General features: G+C 42.6%; 1 protein-coding gene across 7 annotated transcripts in view; it reads right to left on the bottom strand.

Moving 5' to 3' along the window:
* The window catches only part of SPTLC3 (serine palmitoyltransferase long chain base subunit 3), a 138,427-nt gene that overhangs the window by 111,231 nt on the left and 2,206 nt on the right, over window positions 1–24,990 (bottom strand). For 4 of the 7 annotated variants that reach the window (XM_039531315.1, XM_039531313.1, XM_039531314.1 and 1 more), the window contains one exon: window positions 17,251–17,413. The exons of 1 other annotated variant lie outside the window; for it this stretch is intronic. In XM_039531315.1, coding sequence (XP_039387249.1) covers window positions 17,251–17,361 — 111 coding nt within the window. In that variant the 5' untranslated portion in view covers window positions 17,362–17,413. The remainder of the gene's footprint in view (window positions 1–17,250; window positions 17,414–24,990) is intronic. 2 more of the 7 variants (XM_039531316.1, XM_039531319.1) reach the window with 1 other exon arrangement.

Here is a 24,990-nt window from a genome sequence, read left to right as displayed (position 1 = left end):
GTATGCTTTAGTCTTTATAGATGTGAAATAGGTATCTAAATTGAGTTACTCCAGTTATTATTGTAATCTGACTGCTTTAGGAGATATGCCTACAGTATCTGGTTGCAGAATAATCTGATTATGATTATGGTTCCTCCCTTCCCCTCTTAAGTAATCAAAGTTAATTAAAAAAGAGATCACTCCTGTTTTCTACACTGACTAAGGGATAGGGTCAGATTTTCAGAACTTCTTAACACTCACAACTGGGGTTAGATTTCCAAAAGAGTTTGTCTTCTATTTAGAGAAAATCCCCCTTTTAAATTAATGTCTAGCATCCTACTTAATTCTCTTTTAAACCACAAGGTGTTTTGATATTTTTGTCTTTTTGAGGCTCACAGTTTTCATGGTTACTTTATCATTAAAGTGATTTTGCTTTATGGACCTTGTTTTGGACATTCTTATTGAATGACTTATGCTGGAATGATAAATACAAAAACATTGGGAAGTTACTGTTTTAAGAATCAAGCCTTCAGTTATTTCAAAGGACCTGTGAATAAAGAAAACTGTAGATTGCACAAAAAAATAACTGCTTCTTCTAGCTTGAGATGAACTGAGCTCTAAAGCCATTAGGGCTTTATATATTAATTAAAATAATGAACAGAAGTAGAACGAGAATTTTTTTTCTTTCCTAAGGTGTAGTAAGTAATATTAGCTGGTTTTGCTTCTATTATAAATTCCAAGTAGGTTCCAGAAGGTTAATAGCAATGCTCGGGATTATGGGTAGCCATAATGTTCTGATTTGTAAATCTGATTCCAACAGTAGTACTTTGCGTATATAATTTGTCAGTAACCCAAAGATTTTCCTTCCTCCTAACCACATATCCCATCCCTCCTCCTCCTGGCAATACACTGTATCAAATATACTATGTCAAATGTCCTTCTTTGCTTCACTACATGGTTAGTTAGGTGTGCAAGATACACCTTCCACCTCAGGAGGACATGCAAGGCTCAACATATTAGTAAGGGGTCAGTAAGATAGATGAGTTGAACAAAGGGGCAGTAAGAGAAAGAATAGCAAGCAATGAGGTCCAAGGACAAATTCATGGTCCAAGGACAAATTCATGGTGACCCTCAGCTACTGAAAAGCAAGGTAGGTAAAAATCAATTAAAACTGGAATTTAAATATATTCTAAAAGAATAAATATATTTTAAAATAAATTTGAAAATATGACAACCTATGTTAAGGACTAAACTTACTATCGCCTATTAAAATAATTTAAATTAACTAAAATAGTTATTTAGTAGTATGTTTGCCCCCAAAGTCTTAAAGAAAGACAAACCACTGAAATGGTGAAAGGCACTGGATAAGAACCGACCACCAGAATTTGTGGAAGTGCTAACCCAGCTTTTGACAACAGTCGCCTCTTCTGCAAGTGCAGAAGTAATATTTTATTCATTATTCAACTAGTTCAGTTCAATGACTATTTCATTCAAGGTTACGAAACTGATTGGGAGTTGAAAAAGCAGGAAAGCTTGTTTTCCTCTTCCAATCGATGAATAAAAATTAGGTGTGAGAGGAAGAGATCAACTCATTTTAAACTCTCAAAGGACATGGTGACCATAAACAATCACTTCAATTCGCTTACTATAGATAACGCTTCTTTTGTTTAATGAATCAGTGAGTTTTAAAAGCAAAATATGTTTTAAGAAGAAAAAGTAAGTTTATCATGTATCCAGCACATTTGAAGTAGTTTTATTTATTTTTTGTGCATTTTTAATTGAATTCCAATTTCCATCCAAACAGAGCTTGACACAAATCATGAATAAAAAAATAATCTAGTAAATAAGAAAGAAATCAGTCACTGTTTTCTAACATAGTAAAAACAAGTAAAAATTAAGTATTTGAATAAATGTATGTTAAGCCACATAATTGCTTAAATAAATGTATACAGATACTGTATATCCTCCTGGCTAGCAAAAAGAAGTGCCAAAGGCTATATTTAGTTGCAAATCAACATGTTTTAAAAGTTTCCAACCAGTGACAATCCATCTTTCTTTTGGAAAACAACTAAAAAGTACAAATGCAAAACAACATTAAAATTGAGGATTTAAATCATGGTTTCCTGCTTCCTGATTTAAATCATGATTAAAATCAGTTAGATTTAAATCAATTCACCCTGCTCAAAAGTAGCAGCGTGCTTGGATTTCTATTAGCTTTTTTGCTAGTCTCTTCATCTGTAAATTCTGTGTATATTGGTATGTAAAGTGCTTAGTACACTTTAGACACTACACAAGTTATTCTAGGGCCCATTAACCTAGGCTCCACACACAGCTGTATAACTCCCTTCTACCTACAGTGATAAGAATCAGCTCTGGGAATGAATGGCACATGAAGGTGAACTTTGACCCCAACAATTCAGTATGTCCAAATAAAAGAAGTTATTCCATCTATTGATCCCATGGTGAGCTCTCTCGATGAGGTTATCATTTCAGACTTGGGGTCCAGGAACTCCTCGCTTTGGTCAGTTTTGTGTGCAGAGAAGCTGTGAGTGGGGTGTATGAGGAGAAAAGGAGACAGCGGTCAAATTAGGTTTTGGGGGAGGAGTGGTGGTACTCTACAAAAGTACCAGGATTTTTTTTGCTAAAGCAGTCGATAGTTAAAGTAGTAGTTAACAGATCTGATATTCAAATTGGCAACAGCCTTCAGAGGACCTTTTCAGCACTTATTACTTCTGCATTCTGAAACCAGTGGGAATTCTGCTTGACTAAAGAGTAAAGGCTGATTCTCAGGTGCGGCAGAACCACAACTCCCAGGGCAGCCTCCTCTGAAGATTAAGCCCTGAATAAAGAATGCGGAATCTGGCCTTCAGAGTTACTATTTTACTTTACTTGCCAGTCTGGTAAGACATCATTGCGTGGCTCGCATTTGAGTTCTCTGCAAACATAAGGGCTAGAATTTTCTTTTAAATGAAAGCTTTAGTTTTGCAAACATTGATGGAATCACTACAGAAGTGTTGCTATGGTGACTCACATCTCAATGGCTCAGCTGAACCCCGGAAAGAGTTGAGAAAAAGGGGCTTAGTTTCCATGTGTAGTGAGGAAAACCTATGCCTGCCCCCCTGGAAGCAGAGGGATGGGACAGGAAGTACAAAAGGTGGGCCCTGCAGCTCAGTTGGGCTGGAGTGGCTGGAGGAGAGAGATGCCTTTCACCTGCTGCAGGGGCTCGAGTCAGACAAAGACTGCTACAGTGCCGAGAGCCTGAAGGAGCTGCCAGAGCTGATAGCCACCAGGAATGCCATGGAGCTGCTGGGACTGCCGTTAGCAGTATACACCAGAGAGATGGAGGATGACCCCGAGCCACAGATGCGCCTTGAGTAGCCCAGGGACACTAGACTATTATCTGGTTGAGTCATTGCCTGAATCCAGGTCAACGTGTTTCAGCTGGATCCCTGCTGACCCAGTAGTGGAACACTCAGTCACTGTCAGGGCCCTGGGCAGAGGCATGGTGGAGTAGGGTAGGCCTGGGTCCCCCTACTCCCCATATGCAACCCCACCCCTGGGGTGGCAGCCTCCCCACTCTAGGCCAAGAGTCCTGAGTTTGTCTACTATCTGCCAGAGCCAAGATGTCAGACTGTCTGTTTGCTGCTCTGCCCTGCCTGAGAGCCAGAGCCCTAGACTGTTTGGGGCTCCGTCCTGCCTGAGGGCTTGAGATACAAAGACTGATTACTGCCCAGCCCAGGTCAGAAGGCCTGGGCACCAGAGACAGCTAATTTCTCCTTTTCCAGACTGCTTTTCTAGGAACGAGATCGCAAGGGGGTGTGGCCTCCCTCCCGAGATGGTTCACACTTTGTGAATTCTTTAACATTTTAAAATGAAGGTAGTTTTTGTGAAGAGAGCTGGATCAACAGGCCTGGAAATGAAAATCCTCTAACATCTTCAGAACAATGATAGTCCATACGTTCTGAAACTGCCTTGCCGCTGTGCTTCAACCACGACTTGGAGGGACCATTTCTTGTGGTTAGATCTACATATCCATTCAGTGCCTGTCCTCTATGTCAAGACTCCTAACTATGGCTCTGACTGGAATGCCATTATTTTAGTAATGTGGATGCCTGTCAAACAGGAAATGGACTGAAACCATCCACTGAGTTCATAAGGATTACACAGCAATCAGATGGTGACAATGACTTTGTTGCTGTTGACCTGATTTGCATTTGAACCAGTGACCTATAGATGAAAAAGTTCTATATTGATTAATTTAGAAGTAAATAAATTAGTTTGAAGCAATGATCAGTAATCATTGGGTTGCTTAGAACAAATAAATTGGGCTCAAATTTTGCTTTCCCCCTTGCAATGTATAGGAAAAGACCCTTCAGATTTAAAAATAAAAAATAGTCCACACGCAACATACACATTTTTTCTACTGGCTCTGTAGCAACAATTAATTAGAATGGCAGCTGTGCCAATTACATTCTATGGTATAAATCACTGGTACTTGCAAGTGAGTATGCTCCTGATGAATCATAAGGGCTGATACACACACTTAAGGATGCTATGTGCTTTACAGGAAGTGCATAGAAAATGGGTCCCTGCTTGAGCGCTCTACAATCTAAATGATGAGCTTCACAGGGGAGTGAGGATGAAAAACATGCCAGGAAGGGATGAAGAAGATGAGTTAAAACTAATTGAGGTTATTACTCCATTTAAGCATATATGCATGTATATGTACACAAACATATGTGCACCATCTTGCATTGGAAAAACTAGTGGCTTTCTTTTTAATGGTACACAGACCAAGAGTTTCTAAAGTGAACACGTTTTCTACATGAAGTTGCAGAAGGTACAACTAGATGTCACCCTGTTGGCTTGCACATGATTATAAAGAAAGACATTAGTTTTTCTAATAGAAGATAATTAGTAAAAAAAAAATTATTTAAACTACAGAAGAAATTGAATAAAAACCTGAAGCTAGCCCGATGTCATTTATTCATTATGTAATTAAAAAAATATATCTATATTCATGGGCAGAAGAACCTAAATGTAGGGGAGCCATGAATTTGATGAACTTCTCTTGATACGTTATGTGGGCATTCCCACATAAATGGAAACTTTTTGCCTATTCTTTGCTGTCCTTAAAAGGATAAGGTGTTCCATGTTGTCCAAGGGCCATGTCATTAAAATGCAAAGTGAAAAAGAAGGCTGGCTAAGCAGATCCTGTAAGCAGTAGGAACATCCTTCATTGTAAGAACCTGCAGGACTAGAAGCTAGGACCATGGATGCTCTGGCTTGCTGACACCTTCACGCAGTCACTAGAGACTTAGGCTAGGCAGTCCTGGGAGGACCCTGTAAAGCTAGGCTTGGCAGGAAGTACTGCCCCAAAGGGTCTGATTGGCAGATCCTGCCCCCCAGACCATTGATTGACTGAAATCAGTATATAAACCAGGAAGCCATGATGGGGAACTGTCTGAGCAACAACACAAACTGCCTGCTTTTGCTTCAGACCCTGCTGATGCTAGCTCTTAGACTCCAGCTTCCAACCCTGGTTCATCCTTGACTTTGCTCTCTGATTGCTGTCTAAACCTGATGCCTGACCCAATCTCCTGGTAACCTGATCTTGCCTGATGCCTAAATCTTGGTTTGCTATCTGGACTGTCTTGGAATCTGACCTCCTGGCATCTGACCCGGCCTGTTTCCTGCTCTGATCACTAGGTCAGACTGCCCATGCCCTGGTCATGACAATTTGCTCAGACAGCCTTTACTGCATCCCCCCACTCACCAAATCTATCCAATCCCTCCACTGATGATGGAAGGGCCAAGCTGTCCTCCAACCAGTGGCTTCTTTGGGGCCTGGGACCTGCCTGGGCACCACCTAAGCTCCAGGCTCCAGAACCACCCTATCTGCTCTCAAGTAGAACCAGACCTGGGAACTGCATTTCCAGTTGCTACTGTGGTTGCAGGTCTTGGGGCAGGAGCAGCAGATCGCCCCACAACCAGCAATGATAGATTCTAGGGCTTCTGCCAACTTTATAGATGCTGAGGCAGCCAAAACCCTCCAAATCCCTCTCCAGCTGAAACCCACACCAGACCTGGTGGAGACAATTGATGGGTCACCCCTATCATCAGGGCTGGTGAATCAACAGACCATCCCCATAGAGGCCCGTAGTGGAAGGGCATCAAGAAACAATATGTTTTGATGCAATCCTCTCCCCATTCTTCCTGATAATTCTTGGCATTCCTTGGTTGGAGGGGCATGACCCATGTATCTCCTGGTGGCAGAGGAGCATTAGCTTCTCTTCTGAATATTGTCAGAAAGCGTGCCTCCAGTGAAGGCACCAGCCCCCAAATGACCTTCACCCGGGCCCCAGGATTGAATGAGACCCTCAGAAGTGGAACCCTGAACAGCGTGGGATAGCCAGGCAGGAGCAACTGTCCAGTAGACTAACAGCTTGGGGCAAAGGAGCCCTATGGATGGATATGCTCCATATCTGAACCAGAACTGGAAGCGCTATGTGTATATCCAGGAAAACCTCACCAAGGGCTTCGTTCGATGATCTGCCTCTCCAGCTGGAGCACCAGTCCTCTTTGTGAAGAAGGACAGGTCACTATGCCTCTGTGTAGATTATCACGCATTGAGCCAAGTGACTGTTCATAACTGGTACCCCTTGCCCCTCATTCCAGAATTGTGGACTGCCTGTGGACTGCCAAGATCTTCATGGTACAATCAACCTAGTGTGCAGAAGTCCTGAGGATTAATAGAAGACTGTTTTTCGTACATGATACCGCCACTTTCTCATGCCATTTGGCCTAACCAATGCCCCTGCAACATTCCAACATTTTGTAAACAATGTGTTCAGGGACATCCTGGGCCAATGCATGATTATCTACCTCAATGATACATTGGTATTGTCTGAGAACCCTGAGCAGTTCTACCATTATGTTTGGTCTGTCCTGGGGAGATTATGGAAGCCTGGTTGGTACGCCAAACTGAACAAGTGCACCTTCAACCAGGTTACCATTGAATTTTTGGGGTACATCACACCAGAGGGAATTCAGATGGACCTGCAGAAGGTGGAAGCCATTTGCAACAGGAAAGCACACCAGACCCTCTGGGAACTCCAGTGCTTCCTGTGCTTTGCAAATTTCTATAGGAGATTCATCACCAATGTCTCTGAACTAATAACTCCACTGAATTCCCTCCTTTGCAAAACCAGGCAATTCACTTGGTTGCCTGAAGCCCAGCTTGGTTTTGGTCACCTGAAAGCTGCCTTCACCACGGCCTTGATTCTGGAACACCCTCACCCAACCATAGTGGAAGCAGATGCATCCAATGTGGCCTTAGGGGTGGTACTCTCATAGCAACTCGGACCGCAGTCAATTCTGCACCCTTGTGCATTGAATTCTAGAAAACTTACCCCCACAGAGATGAACTGTGAAATACGGGATAAAGAGCTGCTTGCCATAAAAACTGCATTTGAAGGCTGGCAGCACCCCCTGGAAGGAGTTTGGTACCCAATACAGGTTTTCACTGGCCTTAAGAACCTTGAGTATCTCCTCAAGAATTGAGTGTTGAACCAAAGGCAGTTCAGGTGGGCCTTGTTCTTTTCTCAGTTTGAGTTGACAATTACTGTCTGGGAAAGTGAAATGGGAAAGCCCATGCTCTATCACAGCAGAGGGAATAATACCATGGAATTGAAAAACCAACTTCTGACCCCTCCATCTTCTCAAGCCTGGTAATTTTGCTAATGCCACAATTCAGTGAGACCTGCTCTCCCTCATGCAGTCTGCATAGAAAGAAGACCAACTTGCCCAAGGGACACAATCCATGCCATTGAGGGCTAAGATGCACCACTCCATGTGGGATGGGATAACATATTTCGGTGAGCAAAGATGTGTTCCCCCAGGGTGCCCCCGACTGGAGGTAATAGAGCTGTGCCATGATGCTCCACTGGCAGGTCACTTTGGCCATTGGAAGACCTCCTGCATGGTTGCCTGTTTCTTCTAATGGCCCTGCATGTGGGCTGAGGTTCAAGCTTAAGTGGACTCGTGCAAGTGCTGTACACGTACCAAGACACACTGAACCAGACACTTTGACACCTTAGTACCCCTGGAGACTCTGGCTAGGCCTTGGTCTGCCATCAGCCTAGACTTTGTTGTGGAACTCATGGCATCTGATGGCCACACCATAGTCTTAACGGTTGTGGCTGCCTGAGTAAAATGGCCCATTTCATCCCCCTGCAACCATCTGCTTTCTGCTGAGGCTACCACTCAATTCCTGCTACACCACCTGGTCTGGCTCCAGGGACTCCCAGACCACATAGCTTCTGACCAAGGCCCACAGTTCACCTCTTGAGTCAGGCACAAAATGTTCAGGCACTGGACATCTGCCTATCCACCTCCATTGCATACCACCCCAAAAATATTGACAAACTGAATGGGTGAACCAAGTACTAGACCAGTATTTGTGGTGCTGAATAAAATACCACTGAGTCAACTGGTCTATGCTCCTGCCATATGCAGAGTTTTCATACAACAATGCCAACCATGCCTCCTTGGATTCAAGCCCCTTCTTTGCCAGTTATGGGTTACATCCATTTCCACCTGCACTACCAGCAACCTCATCGAACCCTGCTGCCACTGATTGGGTCTAACAGATCCACCTTATTCAGGAAGAGCTCAGGAATCACCTCAAAGAAGGCCTACAAGAGACACGTGGACTATTGGCGACGAGCTCTGACGTTCACAGTGAGCCAGAATGTGTGGCTCACTGCCCTAGATCTCCAGACCTGTTGATCCTCCCAGAAATTGGACCACCAGTTCCTGGGACCCTTCCTGATATGTCAGCAAATTAATAGTTACCTTCAAACTCTAGCTACCCCTGTCTCTCAAAATACACCCAATTTTCCATGTTTCCCTTCTGAAGCCTTACACTGAGAACCTCTTCCCTGACAGAAACACACTATAACCTCCATCAGTCAAAATCCACGATCATGAGGAATATGAAGTGCATGCCATGCTCAGTTCCTGAAGTACAGACAGCCATGTGTACAAACTGGTTTACTGGGAAGGCTATGGCCCTGAAAAGTGCACTTGGGAGCCTACCTCCCATGTCCACACTCCTGACCTGGTGGGGAAATTCCACAAAGGTCACTTGGACAGGCATCACCCCAAAGGGGGACATGATGTAAGAACCTGCAGGGCTAGAACTTCAGGCCATGGGTGTTCTGGGCCTCTCCCACATCCACATTGCCTCTAGAAGTTTAGGCTGGGTGTCCCTGTGAGGACCTGATAAAGCTAAGCTTGGCAGGAAGTACCACCCCAAAGGGCCCGAGTGACAACCCCTCACAGACCACTGATTGGCTGATATCAGTATATAAACCAGGAAGCCATAACGAGGAACTGTCTGAGCAACAACACAAATTGCCTGCCTGGTTCTGCTCCAGACTCTGCTAAAACTAGGCCCTAGACTCTGGCGTCTAATCCTGGTTCATCTGATCTCAGTCTCTGATTGCTGTCTGTAACCTGGCAACTGACCCTGATCTCGTGACCTGAACTTGCCTGTCTTCTGATACCTGACTTTCAGTTTGCCTCCTGGTTTGTCTCGGACTCTGACCTCCTGGCATCTGACCCTGCCTGACTACCAGCTACTGCTCCACTAGGTTAAACCGCCCATGCCCTGGTCATGACATTCATGGTAGATAGTACAGAGACGAGGGACAACTACTCCTATATATTTACCTCTCTGACCCAGTTAGATTTTACATAGTTCATTCATCAAGAAACTTTTACCACCTCAGTGAGACTTTCATTCTCTTCCCTGTGACCCATTTGTTGGAACTTCAGCATGTTTTTGTAAGTGGATGAATGTAATTCATAAATCTGTTAAATCACTCCAGTTTAGAGAATGCTTTACATGAGGTAGTAAATAGTCCTAATATAGCCAAATATTCTTTATTGCAATTTTCTGCCCTCTTCCCAAGTTTTGTTTTACATATTGCAGGTAGTTTCCTAAGATTAAGTCCACAATTGCTTTAAGAGCTCTCTTAGTAATACATGGATCCATACGCTTAAAGAAAAATTTGCCAAGGTGTGACAGCTGCCATCTTGACCAATGCATCAACGAGTGAACCGGAGACCTCCAGAGTGAAACAATAGAGTTAGAGTTGAAGGCCAGAAGGGACCACTAGATCATCTAATCTGACCTCCTGTACATCACAGACCATCACCACCACCAGCACACCAACCCCAACAAGTGACAAAAGTATTACAACCCACATCAGTCTCTACAGCTTGAGTTCATTAGTTAGTGTTCATTAAGATCCTACCTTTCACATCAGCTCAGCTGTAAGTCTCTTGACACTTGTGATGTCTTAATTTCGCTATTTCTCTAGTTACCACAGAGTCTACCATAGTAGACAAGACCTGAATTTCTAATGCAAAAGCCAAGCTACCCTTTTTTCTTGGGAGGGAGAGGAAGAGTGGGAGAAGGGAGTATGGAAGGACCTCTCACCACTTTTTTTTAAATACAGCATAGAGCAGCAAAGAAAGTCAAAATCCCCCTGCTGACAACCCTCCCCCACCCCCATGCAAGCCACCTTCATTAGACACCTTCCAGCAGGGAACTTTATGAAGAAAAAAGACACTTATTAAAAGCATCGGGAGGTCTGTTGAAAATGGATAACTGAATCAATCTGCTTGTAAAGACAACATACCATACAAAGAAAGAGAGATGAAAAGAACCTATAAAATAGTAAGCATCTGTTTACACTCAAAGCTGCCATAGCCATAGGAAGGATTTCTCTGGTAGGTTTGTGTCCAGAGCAAATTCTCAAAAGGTTAAGTGTCTGGGGACCGCTTGCATGTCTTCTACACCAAGATAAAACATATTTCAGAAATATATGGGCCCAGCAACTATGTTGATTCTTTAAAATCCTTTTTGCCCTGGAAAGTTTTAGGTTACAAAGAATCATCTTTGGGTCAGTCGTCTTTCTTTCACTTTTATTTGAGGACAAGAGGAGTGGGGAAGGCAATGGATTTCTGTGTTAGTTACTAGACATTATCTGCCTAGTTTTCAGAGGTGCCAAGGATTTGCAGCTCCTGTTGAATTCAACGGGAGCTGCAGGTGGCTCAGCACCTTTGAAAAATCAGGCTCCACAGGGTAGATTCTGACTAGTACTGATGTGGCTATACAGGCCATTCCCTTTCCCTGTGTGGTTTTGTTAGGGATAACCAGATCTTGGGTCTGGGTCTTATGGGCACTCAATTTTTTTTTTTTAAATTACTAATACACAAGTTTTTATTATAACTTTCCCTGCTACTCTATCTTATACAGCAAGTTTAAATTTCTCAGTTCGAGCTGAAACTAGACTTTACAAACACCAACGACCCACCCACTTTATAACTCCCATAACAAATTCACCCAGAGATGCACCTGCCCATAGAGTTATTAAACCTAAGTATGTGTTTTACATCTGTAAGCAGGTACAAAGAACAATGCCAAGAAGGCTTGTCAAGCAAGGTAGATAGTAGCCATGAGTAAAAGAGTGAGTTGTGTACAAGGTGTGTAAGATGTATTAGGACATAGCCTGAAAGACGTTTGTATAATTTGTGATTATAAAAAAAGTTTTTTTCCTTTTGGTCTCAACACTTGTTGGCAACTGCTTAGCACTTCCCTATCAGTCCATAAAATCCACACATGTAAACCTAAGGACTGCTTGTATAATAATGATGCAAGTTAAATTCTTCAGTCTATATTCTGATAGTGCCTTGTATTGGTCTCTAATTTCCCATCCACATCACTATGGTCAGTGACACATCATAACTGCATGTTTGTGAATATACATGGCCCAAACTGTGAGGGGTCGGGGCTGATTACAAAAATAGTCTGCATGGGGGCTCTTTGTCCAGTGACCTGGGGAACATTTACAAATCTCCCCCCACGGCTGTGTTACTTTAAGCAAGTTCTTCTTTGGGACTGCCTTTATTGGCCTTCAACACATGACGCTAACAAGAGAGGTAGGCAACAGTGTCAGGTGACATCTGAATGTTAGAAGCAGGCTGGTGTAGAGGAGGATCTTACTGCTGCTGCAGCCTAGGGAGAACTACAGAAGAGAAACGTTAGGTCTTCTACAACTGCAAAGAAACCACTAAAGAGCACCAGGAAAGCTTCATTATAGTATCTCTGCCGGGGGCAGACCACAACACAGAAATCAGTCTATTTCGCAGCAAACAGGCAGGGCTTCAGGGAATGGAGGGAGAAGGCAGATCCTTTAGGTACAGAAAATGTGAAAGTCTGTTGTGAAATCACAGGATGATGCAGATGAAGTCAGTGCATCGGGAGAGGAGTGGGGTCTGCAGATGACACACTGAAGGGTTACTCACTGGAGATCGCTGAGGACTAGAACCATGGGGTTTGTTACAAAAGTGAAGGACGGGACTAAAGGATGTTGTGAGGAGACTCTGCTTTATTTAGTTTCTGAGAAATGAAGTATGTCATGGTTTGGGGAAAACGTCCGCTTACGTGTCACACAAGCTATCTAGGTTAGAGGATGGGAGTCAATGGGAAAATACTCCCACACCTATCATTGCTAAACTGACAATTTAACAGATGCTGCATTCTGCTCCTGTTGGCTGGCTGCCTGCCTAGAGCACCATGAGAATCTCCATGACCCCTACTGATCCTTGTGGTATCCTTTGTTCCAATACCAGTTTCATTCCACCCCTCCCATTCCATGTTTTTAACATTGGATTCTGTTAGCAGCGTATGACTGTGAGCTCATTTTTGCACACCAGTACCACATATCCTATGCAGCCTCACTGACCAGGTACAGGCGATTGACTTTCTGGCCTGGAGAGGGGCTGTTTAGGTAGAAATTCTATATGGCTACTTGTGATTATAGAGATGGATGTGTGGCATGGGGCGCTGGAACAGTTCTTCTAGCGGGGATGCTGAAAGCCATTGAACAAAACTGTGAGTCCTGTACACTGTCGGAGGCCGTGCATTCGGTTGATATTATTACTCCCACATCCCCACCACTGCTCGTTCCAGCACCATTGTGTGGGGAAGAACTCTGCATACCATGTGTCACCACCTTCTGGCTTCATCCAGAGGCCGGAAAGCTGATCCCCAGCCAGAACCTCCCTGAGGAAGCAAAGCACAGCTTGAGGCTAGCTGAAGGGGCTGCAGATCTTTCGATGTTTGTGTTGACAACATGCTCCAAGATCTCATTACTGAGGAAAAACTTGCTCCTCACTAAGCTCAGGGGAAAGAATGGCAGGATATGTGGAGAGGGAAGGAGGAAACTAAGAGCACATGTCAAAGTCTGCTATTGGGAAGGCAAAGGGGAGGATCTAGCTGAAGAGGTCAAAGCAAATGTTGGGAGTCTCATGGGCATGTGGCCTCATGGAGCTGTGCAGGAGGGTCTCCTTGCCCTCCATCTTGATGTTCAAAATTGCTCCACTGCTTGAGTCACACAGTAGTCAAATGCAGCAGCAGTAAGATCCTCCTCTACACCAGCCTGCTTCTAATATTCAGATGTCAGCTGACACTGTTGCCTGTGGACTCCTGGTATGACCAATGGTGTGGGGGAATTGTCTGGGCATAGGGTGTCCTGCAGGTCTCTGTGCTGCAGATACAGGAGCACACACAGTGAGTTTGTCCTGGGGTGTGAACTCCCCATTTCACAATCTGGCTGCTCTGAAGTTCTGTTTCTTTGACAGGATGGAAGTATCACCACGTGAGGAATTCTTCGACTTCTGTTGCCTCCGGTACTCTGCTCCTTTCATTCCTGCTACCCGTTCTAATCAAATTATTAAACTCTCTCTCCCGCATTTTCCCTCCCAAGCCTGTCACAAAATGCAAGGATTTTTGGTGTGGACTCTTTCTGCAAATGATTTGTGCAGAGACACATTCTACACAAGGAACTCCAAGAAACCTCTGTTTGGCCAGTGGAAGAAAATGTAGACTTCCCTCCTACTACCCAGTTTTTCCTCTACCTCATTCATTCCTACTTCCGCTTTGATGTCCTATGCCGCAGCACTAATACTAAACAGCAGCAGAGTGAAAATGATTTTTGAAAATCTATGAAGTGCTTCTGTATAGTTCTTCAGATTAGATCTGCCCCAACAAAGAAACAATTATTCATTCTTCTGCAGCTCACCAGTGCAAGCAGACACACACAAAATGAAAGGAGAAAGGTTGTTTGACAGCTGCCTACATCCCTATAAAACTGGACTTTAATCTTCACTGCACATTTACATCCAGCATGCTGTTAAAGGCAGCAAGATTTTAATTACTATTTTGATTAAGTGATGGCTAGAGTCTAGTTGTTTAGGGACCTAGACAGCCTCCGGAGAACCATTAACCTATCATTTTTTTGTTGCAGATATTAATTATATGTTATGCTATATCTCTGGCTATCACCGCAGGTAAAGAAAGACTGACTTCTGTCAGCAATTTGTCATAAAAGGCAAAATGCCATCTAATAAACTGTTTGCAGTGTTGTAGCCATGTTGGTCCCTGCATATTAGAGAGACAAGGTGGGTGAGGTAATATCTTTTATTGGACCAACTTTTGTTGGTGAGAGAGAAGCTTTCAAGCCACACAGAGATCAGTGTCAGACCCAGTTTTGTCAACTACATCACCCAAGTATTCTGGGATACTCCCCATGCAAGTGACTTACTCATCAGTAATGAATGGGCAGAAAAGTGGGGTCAGGGTGAAGAGCAAAGATAAGGGGGGGAAAAGGTTCAGTGATTAGAACACCAGCCTGAATTATGGCAGACCTGGGTTCAATTCCTGCTCTGCCACAGGCTTCCTGTCTGACCACTTAGTTTCCCTGTGCCTCCATTTCCCATCGGGAACATGGGGATAATGGAATCTCCCTATGTCACAAGGCAGCTGTGATGATAAATATATTAAGGATTGTAAAGTGCTAGAGTGATGGAGGACAGACAAGTACCAGAAACAGAGCAGCATCAGCATCCACTACATGTCTGGATGGCAAAGAATTGGAAAACATGATAAAACGGGGGCAGGGTTAACTGGGAGGAAGAGACAGACCAGACAGGAAAAGGTAGATCAGGAACAAGATTCCTGTTGTACAGCTCTCCTGTCTGTTCTTGTCCCCTCCTCCTTCAATCTGTGTTTGTAGCAGGCAATGTAGTCCAATGAGAGAAGCAGCATGGCATTCTGAATAGGACAGACAGATAATAGGGCATGGGACTGGAATTTAGGAGACCCCGGACACATTCACTGAGGAGTCGCCAACCAAGTGGTGGAGTAATGGAAAATCCAACAGGGACTTGACCCCAGCTTGGAAGGCTATGCGTGCCTCAGCGATCTACCTGATTGGTCGTTTGTAGACTGGTGCCCCACCCCATCAGGGAAGGGGCAGATTCATCTGAAGCAGGACAATGAGGCATTTGTGCGGTGGGTGGCCATGTTGTCCCAGGACATGGACGGAGGGCTGCAACAACTGCGAGGTCCAACAGCACAAGAAGCAGGAGACCATGGAAACCAAAAGGCAGAACCAGCTGCAGCCTTCCATCAACTGAATCCACCCAATAAAACACCCTGCACCCTCCAAATCCCCTCCACAGCAAAATGATTGATAATACCCCACCTTTCCTCCACTGATTTGCTGTTTAAGGGTAATAATTCCCAACTTTTATAGGTGCATCAAGTAACCTTCCCCCCATGCTCCAGTCATTGTTTTCTCACCGCTCACCCCCGAACACATATTATTTTGTTTTTCTGGCTATATTCCTATTTATTAATAGGTGGCAAAGCTTTTCACACCTCTGAATTTGCTACTGTAACAATTTCTCATTCTTTGTCCAGCCACTAAACTATTTCTGGAGGGTGAGATGCATGCCTAAGAATTTGCTACCAGCGCTGAAAGTATAGATTTCATATATTACAAATGGAAATATTTTTAATTTTTAAAACGATGCCACCGAAGTTCACATTTGGTTTACAGGAGCAAATCCCAAGACACGGTTTTCCCTGTCACTGCACAAGTTTTCTTCCCTTCCACAATGGGGTTGGGCCAGCAGCCAAGAGCCACTCACACTGGAGACTCCTGGGGCCAGCAACCACTAACTTTTACGTTGAGTGTGTCCTTACCCACCTTAGTGAGGGTGGTAAATGCGTGAGCTTCTCATTATGAAAAGAATTAAGTCAGAAGTTTCTTGACTTTAATGCATTTAAGCCTGGCAAGTCAAAGAGCTACAGTCATTGCCTAAAGCTTTAGGCATAGGCCAAATTAGAAAAAATATGTCAGGTAGGCACTCAGGCACAAGATAGTGTTGCTTACTGCTCCGCTTCCCAAAGCACAAAATTTAGCTCTTATACTTTTTCTATTCCCAACTGAAACTTTAGCTCAAAAATTATGTCGCCATCAATATATTCTCAAAGCCAGCACAACTTTGGTTTGAAGATCCAACACATTGATGATAATGATAGGCTTCACCTACCTACATCTTTTAAAATGTAGTCCATACAACCTGTTTAACAAGAGAACACCTGTGGTTTTGATGTACCATATGGGGAAAACCACGCACCTCTCATTAGCTGTAGTGAGGCATTCATGCAAATGAAAGGCTGTGGTTTCAAAGAGGCAGGTCAGACGCCAACACCTTGAAAGAGTGGTCTGTAGATTAATCTGATTTTTAAGTACTACTAACACTGTAAAATTAGTGTAAATAAAAAGAGATCAATTGTTAAGCCTGTTACGCATGCCTTGATAAACCAGACACAATGCAAGGCACGCAACAGTATAATCACCAGGAAAATCAAGCTACAACAACAACAAAAAAAACTTCTCTCCTTCCTCATTTTTCCTTCCTTATTTCCAAGTCACACGTGGGCAGCGTCAAATCATAATAAAAACACTTCACACAAACTTTCTAAGAGGATAAAACACGTTTTGAAACCAGTATCAGCACTTTGAGTAGGAAAGCTTTAGGGAACCACAACTCTAAAGTGTGTCTGGTTTCTCTATTTTTGATATGAAATACCAAAGTCTACTTAGATCAAAGGCTCCACTGTATATTCCTTGAGCACCCATAACACTCATTGACTTAAGCCAGTGATGCAAAGAATGCAGGATCAGGTCCCATGTAGGTAAAACTTATCAGAAAAAGCCAATACTGTACCATCCATTAAATAAAAAAGGAAGACAGATTATTACAAAGCTAGTTTATTAAATACATTTGTAACTGTTAATCTAAACGATTTCAGAGCAATTCAGTAAGTGATTAGTTAAATCTTACCTGAATTTCTTTAGCAATTCCATTTTTCTTATAGATTCCACTTTTTAAGAGGTTATTCCGTTTCTGATGACAATGTAGATGTCCATTGCTGACAGCACTGGGATTAGCCATTTGTTTAAATCAATACGATTCTCAGTTCTTAAGAGTGTCTCCGGTCTTTCTACTTTAAAAAGGCAGAGGGATGAACAAATAAAGTTCTGAGTTGAGGCCTGAAAGGTATCCAACTGGTCTGTCTGGCTTTTCCAGGAAGAGAGGAGGGACTATCTTTTTACAAGATCTTAGAAACTAAAACCAAACTGTCACCTTTATACAGCTTCAGCCCCAGTGAGGTAGAATGGCAAGTACATGGTAACAGGTCTGCTTTTAAAAACTACGAAGGTACAGCTCATGCCGGTTACTGTATGAACACAGCACCTATGTGAGTGAGTCAACAAGATTATTGCAGCTAGAAAGAAGTGGGTGGATTCCAAGGTGGAGACGCTTAAAGATACACTGCTTCCTAAATATTTCCCAGTACCAAACTTTTGTCCCTTGATAACACTCAGAGAAGTGACAGACTATCCTGCTTTGCGGAGAAAAAGGTTGAAAGTTTAAAATTTAAAAATAATAAGAAGGCAGTAAGACTTTCTAAAGGAAAATTATATATTTTAAACTTATGCAAATCTTGATGTCAGCCACAATTAGTATTGAAATAGTCCCAGTAGCCAAAATTAGCAGATATTTTTGGCCTCGAGACTATAAACACTTGTGCTAACAAGGGGACTACTTACATTAGTAAAGATAAGCACATGCAAAGTGTTTGCATATTCGGGCCTTTATTAGAATGTAGCACTTCCATTCCACCTTCAGCAGAATACTTTTTTTTTAAAATATCTTCTTTACCAAGATATCCTGATACAAGTCCATAGTGTTTATTCAGGAAAAACTTCCATTTGGTGAGATCTTTCTGGTACAGACCATTATTATGCTGCAGTGAGAGCATAGGTCTCAATTGCTTTAGCTTTGTTAACAATAGGATTAAACAGATTGCTATGCAATTCAAATGATGAGAAATGTTAAAAAATTTGTTACGGGTAGGTTTGAGTGGGTCTTATTTTTAAACTTTAAGCCCCAAAACATTTATGCATGTAAGTAGTAAATGGGACTACCTATGTGCATGCTTGTAGGATTGGGGCCCTTTGACTTTAAAGGAAACACTCGTGCTTAATGTTAAGCATGTGTCTTTGCAGAATCAGGGCCCTGTAGATTTTACAGACAAATAGATTTTCAGGATGCTTTTTCTGATTTGACATCACTTATCTATTTGATTTATAGGAAGTGGAGATCTTTATAGTATCTATGTTCTAATAACTAAAACTACAACTTTAATTTTTCTGATTAAAGGAAAACTTCTATATAATCTACATTTCAAAGAAAAGAAGGATTGAGGCTTTAATCGGTAAAAATATGTGAAATGTTTAAATAAAAGAAACAGTGGAAAAGAAAGCTGCTCTCTTGACAGCAACCTATAGGTTACAATACAGAAAATAAAACTCACTATTTGACTCCAAAGCAAATACAGGAAACTTTCAAGTTATCATAAACTGCATTATCAATATTTAAATGCTGAATTAACCAGATTTAAAATCTGAAGTATAAATTTTTTTTGCCAATTCTGAAATCTGTTGCCAGGGTCATGTACTAAAATATTAAACTGTGTTTCCTCTCTTTCTCTCTCTCTTCTTCATGACTTGCAAAGGAAAATGATTTGAAGAGGCTGAAACCTCTTTTGTTTCCTCAAAATATGTATGTAAGGCCTGAAAGGTGTTTTTTTCCTTTAGAAGTATCAGGAATGTCAAATTATGTCTTCCCTTATTTGAAGAGTGTTTTGGAGGACTCAGAAAATGTGCGTGTAGAGTTTGTTTATTTTTAAGCTTTGAATTGATTGATAGGGAGGGGTGTTGAATTGTTTATAAAGAAAATTTTTCTCCCAAGAGTCTTAAATTGTTGTTTGGTTTTTGTAAATTCCTAAATTTTGTAATTTCCCTAAAACTCATTTCCCTCTTCAGTGAAACAGGTTCTACTTCCTTGGTATGTCAGAATCCCCCTTCTTCTCCAATTGTCCATAAAGTCTTCCAGGGTATTCAAGAGCTGTACAAAGATAAAAAACCCTTCCGGGCCTTTAATTTATCAGAAAGCAGCAAAACAAACAACACACGATGCCACCAATCCACCAAATCCACTTCTACACAAGCTTGATGCCTGATTTTGTCTTCCTTTGCGAGTAACCTTTGACCTACATCCTCAGTATCAGAAAGATGGTAACAGCCTTTGCTGAAGACAACAGAACCACTCACAGTTATGGAGAAACCAAAACAATGACACGGGTTATTAAAAACTGGAAAATGTAATCACACAGTGAGTCAGTGTGAGGATTAGAATTCAGGAGTTCCTGGCCTTTGTCTCTTGCTCAGCCTACTAGACAACACTGCCTTATTTTTGTATGAATCACAGTCTCTGATAGACTCCATTAAGCCAATCAGCAGGGTGACTGTATGATGGGCTAGTTATTGTTAGTGTGCAGTAATAGGCTAATAATCAGTTATAGTAAGTGATTGGAACTTGGGGGAAGATCCAGGTAAGGACAGCCAGGAAGTAGGTGGGGTGAATGTCCAGTAATAGTTAGTGGTATCCTGTGGTTTTCTTGCATCACCAATAGAATCCTTACAAAATTAAGGATGACAAGAATGAATTATATCTGTTCTTTCTGTTCCTAGCGCACCTACCTAAAAGAAAGGCATGCTGAGCATTCTCCATATTGGACTTATTCCTATGGTTTCTCAGTGAACCCCAGTCTCCTGGAAAATATGCTTTGTGCTCTTTGAGACTGACTGACCACCCCATGGCAGGAAACTGTACCATCTTTGGACACGTCTTAGTAGCAGAAAGTCAGTGATTCTAGTATATCTGAGTTTGTATATGCTAGTCTATATAATAATAGGAGATATACCTATTGCCTAGATCTGGAAGGGACCTTGAAAGGTCATCAAGTCCAGCCCTCTGCTTTCACTAGCAGGACCAAGTACTGATTTTTGCCCCAGATCCCTAAGTGGCCCCCTCAAAGATTGAACTCACCACCCTGGGTTTAGCAGGCCAATACTCAAACCACTGAGCTATCCCTCCCCCTCTGCTCTATAAAGGATCTTATTCTCCCCTCCTCACTGTAGTTTCTCAGATGTAGGGTATTAAGTAACATGATTAACATCTGCCACATATGGTTCATTCTCTCTCTCATCCATTCCCCGTGGGAGGGATGAATCTGCCCTTGACTCTAAACTCCACCTTTAGTCCTGAGTTGTAGGGCCCAGACTCTCAAAGGTGTTTAGGCTCCTAACTTCTATTGAAATCAACCTCTGAGGACCTGGGCCTAGTCCCTATTTGTTACCCATTTGGGGACCTCAAAATGGGCCCTGGATTGCCTGTCACTTCTCAAGTGAGTAAAAAAAATAAACACACTCCCTATAGTATTTTTACTTTCCAATGTGTCTATCAACATCTCTCTGAGCTCATGAACAATCAATATGAAATTAAAAGGCCCCATGCGTATAATCATCTTACCTAACAATTTTAAAAAGGCATGAGAGAAAGGCCATCCTGCCCAGGCTAACTCCTGTCCTCTCAACCCACCCTCTCAGACTCAAACAAAACCTAAAACTTGGGAGTTCACAAAACAGATATCTTTTGAGGGCCATCTATATTATAGGCAAATTCATCCCTGATGCAACTCTGTTCAGGTCAATGTTACCTGGTTACAACAGACATGGTGGAATCCATGTTGAAGGTTTTTTTCTGCAACAAAATCATGTATCAATCATGCTTGTGCAGTCATGTCTATTACGCTTCCTAACTGTGTTTGCACCAGTGAATAATTCTGAGAAAAGGCAGACTGTTCAATAAATATTTCTGTTCTGTGTTTGGGGAAGAAGAGATGATATAGTCTCATCATGCTAACAATATTTCCATTCCACTAGTATCTCTGGAAGATGTTAAACAGAAGCTACTAAAGTTAGACATTTTTAAATTAGCAGGTCCAGATAACTTGCATCCAAGAGTTTTAAAAGAGTTTGCTGAGGAGCTTGCTGAATTCTTAACATTCATTTTCAATAAGTCTTGGAGCACTGGGAAAGTTCACAAAGAGTGGAAAAAACCTAATGTTGTGCCAATTTTTAAAAAGAGTGAATGGGATAGTCTGAGTAATTATAGGCCTGTCAGCCTGACATTGATCCTGGGCAAGATATTGGAGCAGCTGATCTGGGACTCGACTAATACAGAATTTAAAGTACTTAATGCAAGTCAGCATGGGCTTATAGAAACTAGGTCCTATCAAACTAACTAGATATCTTTGACGAAATTACAAGTTTGATTGATAAAGATAATAGTGTTGATATAATAGACTCCTTTAAGGGTTTTGACTTGGTACCACACAATATTTGGATTAAAAAAACCTGGAATGCTGTAAAATGAACATGGCACACATTAAATGGACTAAAAACAGGCTAACTGATAGGTTTCAAAATGTAACTGTAAATGGAGAATTGTCATCAAGCAGGAATGTTTCCAGTGGGGGTACTAGAGGGACTGGGTCTTGGCCCTATGCTATTTAACATTTGTATCAATTACTTGGAATAAAACATGGGGGAAAGGGTGGAGTGGAGGCAGGACCTGGGGCAGAGCCGGAGGTTGAGTACCCCCCAGCACTTTGGAAAATCAGCACCTGCGGGGGGACTCTATCCTGGGAAGCAGTGGCTCTGAAAAAGATATGGGGGTTGGAGTGGATATTTAGCTGAACACGAGCTCCCAATGTGATGCTGTGGCCAAAGGAGATAATGTGAACCTGGGATGCATAAATAGAGGAATCTTGAGTAGGAGTAGAGAGGTTATTTAACCCCAGTATTTGGCATTGGTGTGACTTTTGCGGGAATACTGTCTCCAGTTCTGGTGTCAACAATTCATGAAGGATGTTGATAAATTGGAGAGGGGTCAGAAAAGAGCCCCATGACTGATTAGAGGATTAGAAAACATGCCTTATGGTGATAGACTCAAAGTGTTCAGCCTATTTAACTTAACACAGAGAAGGTTAAGGAGCGACTTGATTACAGTGTATAAGTGCCTACATGGCAAATCATTAATAATGGGCTCTTCAGTCTGGCAGAGAGATATATAACATGATCCAATGGCTGGAAGTTGAAGCTAGACAAATTCAGATTGTAAATAAGGCCTATATTTTTTACGGGGCGGATAATTAACCATTGGAACAACTGGATTCTCCATCTTAGACAATTTTAAAATCAAGACTGGATGTTTTTCTAAAAGATCTGCTTTAGGAATTATCCTGGGGAAGTTCTATGGCCTGAGTTATACATGAGTCACACCAGCTGATCACAGTGGTCCCTTCTGACCTTGAAATCTATCACCATATGAATCTATGAAAAAAAAAAATCTGGATGGCTGTCCTGCCTCAACACTTCCTGAGCAGGGGATATAGTGCCCAGAAGATATGCACTATCAACACCACTATCACCCGGGGCAAAGCCCTCTGAAATGGCCCATTACACAGAGAAATGGGATAAAGGACTTGGTAGACTGGTCACATATGCACTGCCAATGGGTACTAATCTACAATGCAATATAGCAGGATTAATGACCTGGTCACAATCTAGGGACCCAGTCCTGCAAACACTAAGGGTATGTCTACACAGCAAAAAAAGACTCAGAGCAGTGACAAGAGCCCAAGTCATCTGACCTGGGCTCGTGGGGCTCAAGATAGCAATGTAGACATGTTGGGCTCGGGCTGGAATCTGGGCTCTGAAACCCGGTGAGCAGAGAGGGTCTTGGAGCCCAGGCTCCAGCCCAAACCCAAACATCTACACTGTTCTGTTTAGCCCCACAGCCTGAGTCTAAGTCAGTTGACCCAGGCTCTGTGACTAGCTGCTGCAGGGTTTTTTGTTTTGCCTTTGTTTTACCCTTACACAGATTCTTATCTTTACTAGTATGAATAGCACTCATGGTACAGTAGTAAAGTTAAGCACACGCGTAAGTGATTGAAGGAGCCGGGGCGAGGCTGCTGACAAGGGAAGAATATGGTCAGCTGCCCAGCATAAACTATTTTGTATATAGATACAAATCACAATTGTGAGGATGCGTGTACTATAATTTGTTGCAGAAAGGCAGGCAGGAAGATAGCAGCATGGCCTAGTAGATAGAGCTGTGCAACTCTAGGAACTTGGGTTCCATTCCTAACTCTGCCACTAGACTGCTGGCTGACTTTGGGCAATCCACTTTCCCCGACCCCTACTCTGTCCCTCAGTTTCCTCATCTGTGAAATGGGGATAACAACACTTTAACGCCATTATAAAGTGCTTTGAGATCCACTGATGAAAAGCACTGTATAAGAGTTAGGTGGTATTATTATTAGGGAGAAGCTCTATTGTGAAGCAGACAGAAAAACTAGTTTTAGGGATTTGTTTTAGTAAAGTTTTCTGTTAGGCATTAGAAGAAAGTTACTTTTTCTGTGATCCTGTACCATTGCCACATGCTGACTCATATTGAACTAAGATAAGAAAAAAACCCAACAAAGTTAAACCTGCCATAAGATTTTCACGTTGATAAGCCTGAGGAGGAGCCTGAGTGGAACTAGCACTTTTCCAGGTTCCCATTTGCAATCACACTAAATATAAGTGGAGAAGAATGTATGTTACAGTGCTCAGGGCATGTGATGATAAAGGTGGAAGAGTGAGGGCCACTACCTTTTTGAAGAGAGGCATTTTTTGTGTATTGGAAATGATGCTGTTCCTCTGTGTGATAGACATTTGGGCACACTAGCAGATCACAAGATAGTTGCAGGGTCCTGACAATTTCAAACTTTTATCAGATGCAAACCAGTCACACCATTAACAACCAGTAAAGACCTGAACAGTTGGCCTAATTCTGCACTAAACCAGTTTTAGACTGGTTTCATTGGAGATAGCAATTTGACACCAGTGTGCCACAAAAGGGAGAATCAAGCTCAAGCTGCCACTTATTTCATAGAATATGAGAGTTGGAAGGGACCTCTAGGAGGTCATCTAGTCCAATCCCCTGCTCAAAGCAGGACCAATCCCCAGACAGATTTTTGCTTCAAATGGCCCCCTCTAGGATTGAGCTCACAATGCTGGGTTTAGCAGGCCAGACCACTGAGCTATCCTTCCCCCCACTTAAATGTCAAAAGTTGCTTGTGCATCAGATGAGGTTTAAATCAGTTGCTGACTATGCCTCACTTGGCCAGGGCTGGCTCCAGGCACTAGCTAAAGAAGCAGGTGCTTGGGGTGGCCAATACCAACGGGTGGCATTCCGGACGCTATTGGGGCGGCAGGTCCAGGTCTTCGGCAGCGGGTCCCTCGCTCCCTCTCGGAGCGAAGGACCCACCGCTGAATTGCCGTTGAAGAGTGAAGCAGCACGATTGCGCTGTCACGGCTTTTATTTTATTTTATTTTTTTGCGCCGCTTAGGTAGGAGAAAACCAGGAGCCAGCCCTGCACTTGGCCACTCAAATTCCCCAGTGGTGTGGCCTGCTATCAAATCACATGTGGTTATTTATTGTTTATACTGCAGAACTGCTTAGAGGCCTCAGTCAGGGAATTGGGCCCCATTGTATTAGTTGATAGGCACACACATAACAAAAACAGTCCCTGACCCAGAAATCCTAATGTTTTAGCATGACAAG

This window comes from Mauremys reevesii, linkage group 3 (assembly GCF_016161935.1).
Source record: "Mauremys reevesii isolate NIE-2019 linkage group 3, ASM1616193v1, whole genome shotgun sequence".
NCBI classification, from domain to species: domain Eukaryota; kingdom Metazoa; phylum Chordata; order Testudines; family Geoemydidae; genus Mauremys; species Mauremys reevesii.
The sequence above is the reverse complement of the archived record's forward strand: the minus strand, read 5'-3'. Positions and strand labels throughout refer to the sequence as shown.